The following is a 10,886-nucleotide window of genomic DNA, read 5'->3' as shown; positions in this document are numbered from 1 at the left end:
CCTTTTCAGATACCAGGTGGCTTCCTTATCTAGCCATGACAGGCTGTGTCATTCTGTGGGCCCAGTGCAAATAAAAATGCAAGACTTGTTCAAAAATTATTAATTTCCAACACAGAGTCCTTCTGACATGGGCCTTGTGTGAATGCACAAGTCACATGCCTAGCGTCCCAGGAGAGGAAGCCTTGTAGGGAGTGTGTTAGCCTCTGTTTCATGTGAGAGTGAGTTAAACCGTTAACGTTGGTAGGGAAAACCGTGATTTATAGTGTTATAATTAACACATGCCCAGCCCTTTGTACAAACTCTTGTAAAATTTCAAGAAAGAGGAGATCAGTCCCATTCTGTGTGTATAATTCAGAAGCAGAATTTAGAGGAGAGAGAGACCTGGGGCGGGGGTGGCTTCCAGTCTCCTCTGCAGCAGAGTAAGCGGGTGTCTCTTTGGTTTTATTCCTCATGCCCATTCAGACTTGGCAGTGCCCTCTGGATCAGATCATCACAGTGGTCCTGTGTGATACAGTGTGTTATCCTCATCTCATAGATGCCATCATCGGGGTTCAGAGTCAAGCTGGAATTGGAAGCCAGACGGTCTGAATCCACAGCCCGTGTTCAGGAGCACACTGTGTCATGGAACAGACTGGCTGGGGAAATTGTGAACAGTTGGTTTGCTGAGACCAGACATAAAAAGGCCGTCCATTCGAGACTCTTAGAATTCCAGGGGCCGTGGGGGTTTGATAAGGACATCACCCCAGAGACAGAATAAAGGATGGATTATGGCTCCAAAGATGTCAGTGGGAGATGAGCAAGGGCGCCTGAGCCAGGAGATTCACTTAGTACCGCTCACGGAGGTGCTGTCACACACAGCCGGCTTTTAAAATGAATCCAAGGGCCAAGAACATTTGTCTAAATACTTTAATTAAAATGCGCTGTAATCTGAAAGCCCAAGTGTGTATGTGAAGTATTCATGTTTACTAAGGAAACAGATTATAATATTCCTGATAGCTGAACACATTTTGATTATGAAATTTTAAACAGTTTCTTGGTTTGGTTTAAAATATTTATGTAGTTGAAAAAAATAACTTGCTATTCATTTTCTACCAAAATGCAGGAAATATTGAGACATTCAAAATGCACAGATTCAACATTCGCAGATAAAGGTCCTAGAATTCCTCGGTTGTACAATGACACTGTTTCTGAGCTGTCCCGTTCATATCTCAGCAACCAACAGTCCAATTCAATTTGGAGAATAATGCCCGTCTTGAACTCAATTGATCGAATATCCAGGTTTTGGGAAAGTGTTGAATTTGATTTAAGATAGCTCAGTGAAGTAATTAAGGCACTGTTCATCTCACTTCAAAATCAATTTCTTTCCAGGGCAATTCTTGAGAACGGTAAGAATCTCTTGTTTTACATAATAAGCAGTACATGGTCAAGGATTGACAACTAAAGAAAGAAGAACATTCACATACAAAAGATTCCTTATAAAACAGGATTCACACTGAAGGTGCCATTGAAACATTTTGCCGTCTACAGAAGAGCAATATGTTTACCTTCTGTGAAGATCAGAAATAACTTGCTAAGAGTGGAAGCATTCTCTGTGCTTGGGTCTTAGAAGATGTGGTGCGAATATGGGAATGATAAATGAGGGTAAGGGAAGAAATCCTCCTAAACTCCCAGGCCTTCCCCATTTAAAAAGACTATGCCAGTGAAATTAGGTCCATACAAGATTTTTTCCAGTGCTGGGGTGAAACCTAGAGCCTTGCTCATGCCAGGTAAGTCTCCCACCACCGAGCTCACCGGCAGCCCCTGTACGTGACAATCAGATTGCACATTATGAATATACATAGTTACTTGCATAAGCATAAAATATCTCTGAGAGGATACACAGGGAGCTGACAACAGTGATTACTCCCAAAGAGGGCTCCAGGGAGGCTGGGAGCCAGGGATAGGATCAATCATTTTTCCTGAGTATCCTTTTGTACCCATGTGAATTTTTTTTTTTTTTTTTTTGTGCTGGGGATTGCACCCAGGGCCTTGTGCATTCAAGGCAAGCACTCTACCATCTGAGCTATGTCTCCAGCCCCATGTGAATGTTTTTAACCTACTAAAACAAATGACTAAAACCCTTTAAAAGGAGAATAATAATGCTGATCATCATTACATTCAATGTCGTGAACGGCTGTACCAGTGAAATGGCGTTCAGTGGAATGATTGCCAGATCACATGACATGACATCAATGAGATAAATCTGTTCATCACTCTGGGATTTGGAAATGCTTGGACCCACCTGGGAACTCCCAAATTGTTTAAAAATGTCACAGTGTTGTTTGTAGCCAAAGGACAAATACTACAGTTTGGAGCCTTCGGGAAGTCCCTTCAGGGGCTCCCCATGTCCTGTCATTTGATATAAAATGGGAAGAACCTACTGGAATTCAGGCCCTTCAGGTTCACGGTTGCTGGTGGTGGAAACAAATGGTTCGATACCAGATTTTGTTTTTAGTCATGGGCTCCCCCAAGAGCCATTCGGTATGCAAATAAAATCCCCTTGATAAATATTCATGGACTGAATAACCCTTTCTGCTTTTTTTTTTTAATCATATAAACATGACATGATCTGGAGAGACTTCAGGGATTTAAGTGGTGTCAGCAGCTGTGAGATTACATTTTTGAGGATTAATCCAAGTCGCTGCCACCATTTCTACAGCAAGGGTGTCTAAGGCAAGTGACAGCCTGATCCCTGCTGGTGAGAAATGGGGCTTTTCAGGGTGACAGGCTGAGGATGCTCCCACAGGGCTGCCCTTTACCTGGGAACGCTAAGTCCATTTCCACCAAGTCATTTCCCTCTTATCTGCTCTGACATAATGGCGTCAGACAGGCAATTGAATGTAGTCCGGGGAACATGCAGGGCCAGCCTGATAAGCTGCGTGTCCCTTAATGTCCCTTAACTGCCTAGCCAAGGAAAACAGCATTCCCGGTTCTGACCAGGATCACCAAGGACAGCAGGCTGCCCCCACCATTGTTTCTTACCCTTGACATAAAGGGGACATAAAGGGGACGAATCCCTGCGGAGAAGCCCTCCCACTCCCAGACCTGACTTCTCCAAAAGCTTCCAGAGCCTCATTACCTGCAGATGAATTTTAAAAGCGGAAAGTGATTTTGTTCTTTTAAAATATAAACCACAGCGGGGTCCCGGGACTGTGGGAGCTTGGGGACACCGACATTTGATGGAAATTTGCTGATTTCAAGACCAAGTCCATCAGGAGGCATCGTAGGAACAGGAAGGTTGGCTCGACTGAGGCCACTAAAGCGGACAGGCGTCCTCGGACTCACCGGGCCCTGCACAGGGCGCAGCGGGCAGGCGGGTGCACCTGCCAGAGGGGGCGCGGGCGACCCTCACTCACTCCACCGCCTCCTTCTTCTCCTCGGGCATTTCTATGGACAGAGACTGCTCGCCTGGATCTGGGCCAGGGCTCATGCTGATCCGCACCGAGTGCTCCTCCGGCCCATCCACTCCCTCCCCGCCTGCCTCGGGCTTCCTGGGGGAAGCAGGCGACGCAGAGCGCGCGGCCGGGGGCTCCTGGGGTGCAGGCTGGCCAGGGGGGGCCGAGGGGGCCGAGGGGGCCTGGGGCTGGTCCTGGGCGGCAGAACCTGCCTCGCCCCCCTCTCCTGTGGCTTCTTGCGAGTTCTTGGCCTGAAATTCAAAAAGGATGATCGGTGAGAAACAAACGCCCAGGGGGTCTGGAGGAGTCTGGGTACCTCCTAGTTTCCGTCTTCTCGGGCCCAAAGAGCAGGACGGTGGGTGCCCCCGGCTGACGTCTGCTCGGTCAGGGCAGCTTATCGAGGTTATTTAGAAACAGCAGAATATGTTACGTGGAAGTTTAAGGACAGAAAGTCCCAGCTGGATTTCATGGAAGGTTCTGGAACATCCTCGGTTGCAGAGCAGGAAACCTCTGCAACTATTGAGGGAGGTGACCCGAGCTGCCCCGCCCACTCCCAGGTGTGGATGATGGTGGGGAGACAGAAAACTCCTGAGCTGGCAGGGTAGAGGCTGATGAGGGCAGGAGCCACAGGAGCCCAAGGGTTGGATCAGGGGAGGATGGGGCTGGATGCCATTGGCATTAGGCTGAGCTGACCCCATACTCCTGGACAGGGCAGACACCTCCTCCTAGCCTGTCCTTCCTCCTGTCAACATTGGCCATGGCCTGTGTAGCAACAGCAAATTGGGTTGGTTTATTTATTTTGTACTGGGGATTGAGCCCCAGGATGCTCACCAAGGATGAGCCACATCCCCAGCCCATTTTATTTTTTATTTTTTGGGTACCACAGATTAAACTCAGGGGCACATCCTCAGCCCTATTTTGTATTTTATTTAGAGACAGGGTATCACTGAGTTGCTTAGTGCCTCCCTTTTGCTGGGGCTGGCTTTGAACTTGCCATCCTCCTGTCTCTGCCTCCTGGGAGTCTCTGGGATTACAGGTGTGTGCCACTACACTGGCCATCCTGGTGGGTTTTTTTTTTTTTTTTTTTTTTTTTTGAGACATGGTCTCATTAAGTCCTCTTGGGCCTTGCTAAGTTGCAGAGGCTGGCCTTGAACTTGTGATCCTCCTGCCTCAGCCTCCTGATTGCTGGGATTATAGGCACGGGCCACTGCTCCCAGCTAGGGAATTGGGCTAAAACAAAACTAAAAACCAAACCGAAGCCCCGTGGCTGCCTGTGGGCCTGCCTGCTGCCTGATCCATTTCTACATGGAAGGAAACTGGACCAGGAGCCGCCCCCAGAGGATGAGGCCAGATGGTCCTCAGGTGCCTGAGACCCACTTGAGGCAGTGGTTGTAAATTGAAAGGGAGAGCGACCGGCATGCTGTGAGGAACAGGGACCCCTGAAGTTCGCCCAAGTCGTTAGGGTTTTAAAGGAAGGGAACAGTGAGCCAGGGGACAGGGTGCTCCTAGAACACCAGGCAGCTCCGGGGACCTGCTGCTCCCTCTGTCTTGGTGCACCTGTTCCGTCCTCCCCTGTCCACCCGAAACTCGGACAACACCCTTCCAGGGCACGGTGCTCAGAGGGGACGTCTGAAGCACATGCTTTGATCAGAGCCAGGGGAATCTCAGGAAGCCTAAAGTGAAGTGCTTTTCCGTGTTCAAAATGCTCTTATAAATGGTCTCCAAAGTGGCCTGCTTGCTCTCACAACCCCACGGGGCAACAATGAGGAATCTGGGTTGCAGAAAGCTCAGGGTCCCCAGGGCCATGGAACTAGCAGGTGACAGAGCTGGGATTTCGACCTGCGACCTGCATCTCTGCACTTCTAACAGCTCCTCGTGCTCTGCCATTCTGCCCTGGTTGTTCTAAATTGCAGAGGAAATGCCTTTTATTAGAACCCTCATGCAAATTTAATTTACATCTCAGTGACGAGATGACACTTAGGAGCAACGAATCCATTGCAGCTGAAGCCTTCCTCTGCACTGAGCGCACTCTGGGAGTCCATGTCCGCTCAGCCCCATACAGCAGCCAGCGCTCATGACCCCAGCCCGGGCTCCGCCTTGACCTTGGTGATTGCCGAGCTCAACCTTGACCTTGGTGATTGCTGAGCTCAGCAATCGCATCTTTCTTCAACCTGTGGCCATTGGTGGCTGTGTCTAGAGGCTATCTCAGAACCCCAGACTCACCACACTCCTGCCATCAGTGACCCCTGGATGGGTCCCCTGGACTCTGACACCAGCCTGGGTGGAGGTGGAATTCACCGGGCTCCCTTGAACCCTGTCATGTGTCCTGCTGTCTGTACCCCCAGAGAGCCCCACCACTGAGCGCTTGCCTGCCCTGGCCACCTCCTTCCCTGGCAGCCTCCCTAAGGGACGGTCATGAACAGACATAATTAACGTAATTATTCTAATTGGCATTCTTGGCTTTAGTCACAGAAAAAAAAAATCCCAGAACTAATTTTAATATTCCCTTCAGCTTTATGGGGGTGGGGGCCCCACGCTGTGCCTGTCTGTGGGAGTGCTCCTGTCAGATCTTTTAATGGGTCACAGACACAGTGTGAAGTTCTCCCTGACCCCGGGGAGGGGCATTCCCTGTCCAGATGCTCTCTTCCACCTCCGTGACAGCACCAGGGCTTCCCATTAGGGAACGTCCCCACCCCATCCTGCCACTCTCTGCCCAGGGCTGGGCATGTGGCCTGGGTCCCTCCCGAGTACCACGCTCCACTGGCTGCACCAAATGGCTCCCAAATTGTCGTGTGGGCCAGTTCTGGCCAGGGACAGTGAGTCCCGGGACTTTTGCTTGGATCTCTGGGGAAGAGGTATTCTCTGGTGGAGTGGGGACACCAGGAGGATGGGATCTTAGGGGCCTGCCTGGAAGTGGAGCCTCACCAAAGAAAACCGTCGCGACAGAAGGTTTGTAGTGAGATCCTCTTGGCCCCATTTGGGCTCCTGGATCCAGCTTTACCTGAACTTGTCTATGACTTGCCTCCCCGATTCCCTCAGCTAATTGGAACTTGCCGCCTGTCCCTGGCCACCCAATGAGTCCTGCCTGATGGAAAGAAACTGTGCGTAGGGGTCCCTAATACCAAGTGAGTGCCACTCTCAGAGGTCCCCCGGCCTCCCTGGCACAAACCGGAAACAGACAGGGCGTCTGGGTCCCAAGGGCCTCACCTGCTCCAGCAGCTGCTGCTGCCTCGCGGCGGCCTCCAGCGCAGCCAGCTCCTTGAGGCGGGCTCGGAGGTGGGCCAGCTTGCCCCCCTTGCCGCCCTTGCCGCCCATCTTCCCTGCTGCAGCGAGGGCCGCGTTGAAGAGCTTCGGGGTCCCCGCCCGCGGGGGCAGGATGAGCACGCTCTTCTCCTCCTTGGGCTTGTTGTTGTTTCTCAGCATGCGCCTGAAAGAGAGCCGCCTGCTCACATCAGGAGCACCCTGGGGCGGGAGCGGCGCCTCCTCCGTGCAGTCCCTCTGGGTCAGAGCTCTGTGCTGGTGGTGGGGGTGGCTGATGGCTTGGGGGCGCCTTTTCTGAGCCAAGCACAGGGCTCAGTGTGTATGCACAGACCTCCTTGAAGGATCAGAACATCCACCATGAGGTGGGTCTTCTGGATGTAGAGGTCCTTATGGACGCTGGAGCTCAGAGAGGTTAAGTAACTCATCTTTGGTCACACAGGACTCACTAAAGGACAGTGGTATGGTGTGGATATGGTTTGAGTGTGTCCCCCAAGGAACCACATGTTGGGCTCTCATTTGGGAGAGTTGGGAGGTGGTGGAACCTTGAAGAGGGGGTGCCTGGTGTATAGTAATGAGGTCACTGAGGGAACGATGTCACGGGTCCCAGAGGGTTGTCATACAAGGGGGAGCCTGGCTGCCCTCCTCTCTCTCTCTGGCTTCCTGTCTTACTGTGAGGTCTTTCTCCAACCTCCTCCCATCATGATGGCATCTGCTGTGGGGTCCTCACAGAGCCAAGCCCATAGCCAGCACTGAGCCCCTGCCCTTGACCTATAGACTGGGAGCCAAACACACCTCCTTTCTGTATCCCGTGCCCCCCCCCCCCCAGGTATTGCTTTTCTTCTTGGCAGTGCTGAGGGCAGATCTGGGACCCAGGCCCAAGCCCCGCCCCCAGCCCGGGGATTCTCACAGCAACAGGAAACAGACCCTGGGGGCCTGAGTGCCTAGGGGCTGGGCCCTGTGCTCCCCTTCACAGCACTCTGGGACCCCAGTTCCCCTTCCTGGTGCTCACCCCTCTGTGGGATCCCCGTCCGGCAGGACCAGGGAGACATGCAGCTCTTACAAGATCCACAACCTCATCTGCCGGTGCTACCCAGGACTGGGATCTCGGTCTTGCAAAGAGACTCCCCCACTGGCTCTGATGAAGCCACATTTGGGGACCCTGCAGGGAGCCGCCAGCCAACAGCTAGGTGGGCACAGAAGCACCCCATCCTGTAGCCCCAAGGATCTGAATTCAGCCAATGATCATGTGACCTTGGAATCAGGTCCTCCCCCCATGAAGACTTGAAATGCAACCTTGCCCTGGCTGTCACCTTGATGACAGGTCCAGATAAGCCATCCCCAGACTCTCATCTCCAAAGGAGGATGCAGATGTCCAGAGTGGGTGAGTAACTTTCCCAAGGCCACACAGCCAGGAAGCCACAGAGCTAGAATTCAAACCCACCGTGGGGGGAGCACATGTCCAAGGTTGCTCGGAAGTGGCAGAGGCAGAATCCCAGTCCGGATCTAGTGCCCTGTGCCACTCTGTTTCTCTAAGCAAGGATAGAATTTTCCATCAAACACAGCACCCCCCCCTTTTACAAGACATTTTTCCTGCCCCGAGTATGTGCTGAGTGGTTTAGCTCAGGAACAAATGGATGTCGCCTGCCATCTAGCTGGCCCAGATGACCAGCCGGCAAGCGTACTCATCAGCATTCCGGCGCAACTTGTTTGTTTAAAAATGAGGCCATTCCCAGCTGCTCCTCTAATCAGAGGCCGAGGGTCTAAATTGTGGGTGTTGATATTAATTGCCCAAGATTTGCATGTTCTCACTGGGCTCCCCCCGGAGGGCACCAACATGGCGATTCATCGGGGCCTCTTAGAGACCGGCCTGGCACCGTCACCTGGGTTATTGAGTCCATAGTTCATGGCTCGGCAGTCCACAGGAAGGACACAAAGGCGCTCTCCATAGGACTTTTGCCGATCGATAGTGGCTGGCCCTGTTCCGAAACACCGTGCTGGCCTTGGGGACGTTCCAGAGTGAGGACATCTGTCCTCATCATCGGTGGATGAGCTTCCTGTTCATTAGGGCGAAGTACTGCTCTGGGAAAGGGGCCCCGAGCACACCTTTTAGCCCCTGAATTGGAGTGGCCAGGCCAGGACCGTGGGCGCCCCACTTCCTTAGGGCCTCGGGTCCCCGTCTGTGAAGTGGGGGTCTTAGACAGAATCCCCTGAGTGGACCTCGTCAACTCAGGTGTCTGTGGGTCTCAGACAGTCTCTCCTTTGATGGGCAGAGTCATCTCCCAGTTCTCCAAGCTGGCCTGTCCCAAGGCAGGGGACAGCCACTCTGAGGGATGGGGATGCCCTGGTCTCATCCCTCTCCCTTCCTCTGCCACCCCACAGTCTGGGAGGGTCTTGGGGACACTGTAGGGAACAGGGACCCTTCACGGCCCTGGCGAGGGCCCTCCTCATTGCCAATAGCTCACCTTCCCCTCCAGAGGGACAGGGAGCCAACTGTGCCCCTGAGACGTGTTCCTCTGCGGGGGGAGGGACAGGGAGACAGAGCAGGGGCCCTGAAGGCAGTTTCAGACGTGGACAGTTGAATTGCACGATTTGCGAGAATCCTGTTCAGTAAGGTGTCTGCAGACCCTGAATCAGCAAATACGAAACCAAAGCTCCCAGAAAACACAGGTGAGGCCCCGGAACCTCTCACCACAGCGTTGTCAACCGCCAGTCCACGGCCTCCCTTATGAGTGACATTGGCCTCATCAGTGCTGACCACAGCCAGCGGTGCCGGGCTCAGGCCTGAGCGAAGCTCATCACACCTACTTTCTGTGCAGGCGCACAGCGGCCTTCCTGTGCTTAGGAACACAGCAGTGGCACTTTGGCCCTGTGCTGGGGGACCATTTTAAACAGCAAAGTCACCAACGAAGAGCACAAACACAATTTGAAAAAAGTGGCCCTGAAATGACCACAGATCTCAAATGTTCCCCGAAGGCCCCTGTGCTCAAGGCCTGGGCACCAGCCTGCAGAGCTATTGGAGGTGGTGGAACCCTGTGGAGGCGGGGCCTAGGGGAAGGAAGTTAGGTTATTGGGGGTGTGGCCTTGAAGAGGCAGGGAAGCCTTTGCCCTTTCTCTCTCTGTCTGCCTGTCTGTCTGCGACCAGGCTGCCATGAGGCGGGCAGCTTGGCTCTACCACACGGCCACAGTGTTCTGCCTCAGCACAGGCCCAAAGCCACCGGGCCAGGGGACCACGGGCTGGACCCTCTGAAACCATGAGCCAAAATAAGTCCTTGCTCCTCACGGGTTGCTCATCCCAGGTGTTTTGTAACAGGGCTGAGCGCCAACAGGGAGGCAGAGGGTCCCCTCATCTGACTTCAGCTGGGAACATGCATTTTGAGTGACCCAAGTTTTTTGGTCACTCTGGGCATGTCCTGACTGAAGCCCGTGAGCGCCAATCTTGGGGTACCCAGGAAATGAGTGAGTGGAGACTGTAGAGTGGAAATGGTGAGAATGAGGATCTCCTCCACTTCTCTGCCCCCGGGAGAGGAGGAGCTGGTTTGTACACCTGCTGTGACAGGGACAGTGGGCAGATCAGGTCAGGAAAGTTCTAGTACACTGGCCCATGGCAGGGCCCAGGTGGGCTTCCTGAGTGCAGCCAGATATGCTGAGTTACAGGCAGCTCCCTTCCCCAGGGGCCTCGGCGCCAGATGCATGTGATGCTTCAGTAGCAGCCCTGCCTCCTTTCACCTTGAAGCTGCCAAAGGAATCCTGTAAACACCTGTCACATCAAGCGACTCTGCCGTATGTAAGCTGTCTGTCTGCGTCCAGGCTGCCGTGAGGTGGGCGGCTTGGCTCTACCACATGCCACAGCTCCTGTCTTCCTCAGAGTAAAAGCCAAAGCCATTGCCAAGTCATTGCCTACAAGGCCCCACACAATCTCTTTCCCTCCATTTCTCTGATCCCACATCAAGCGACACCCATTTTCCTGCTGTTTCTCTGCCCACACACGGAGGTTGCTCCACCTCAGGGCCTTTGCACATGCCATTCCTCCTGCCTGGAATGTTTTACCCTGCGGAAAACACTCCCAGCTTCCCCCTTCCCTCTGTGCAAGTCTTGGTTGAAATGCCGCCTCCTGAGACTCGTGTCCCTGGCCCAGCTTGTCTCAAATAGCCCCTTCCATCTCCTCTGTCTCTGCACATGGCCTTTATTTTC

At 53.1% G+C, this 10,886-nt stretch overlaps 1 protein-coding gene across 1 annotated transcript in view; it reads right to left on the bottom strand.

Annotated features, from left to right (window-relative positions):
* Nucleotides 1-888: 888 nt before the first annotated feature.
* The window catches only part of Cngb1 (cyclic nucleotide gated channel subunit beta 1), a 64,583-nt gene continuing 54,585 nt past the window's right edge, over nt 889-10,886 (bottom strand). The window contains 2 exon segments of the mRNA XM_048792016.1: nt 889-3,685; nt 6,642-6,861. Of these exon segments, the coding sequence (XP_048647973.1) occupies nt 3,392-3,685; nt 6,642-6,861 (514 nt within the window). The 3' untranslated portion in view covers nt 889-3,391.

Source organism: Marmota marmota, unplaced genomic scaffold (genome assembly GCF_001458135.2).
Source record: "Marmota marmota marmota unplaced genomic scaffold, marMar, whole genome shotgun sequence".
Lineage (NCBI taxonomy): Eukaryota > Metazoa > Chordata > Mammalia > Rodentia > Sciuridae > Marmota > Marmota marmota.
This window is presented reverse-complemented; position numbering and strand designations above follow the sequence as displayed.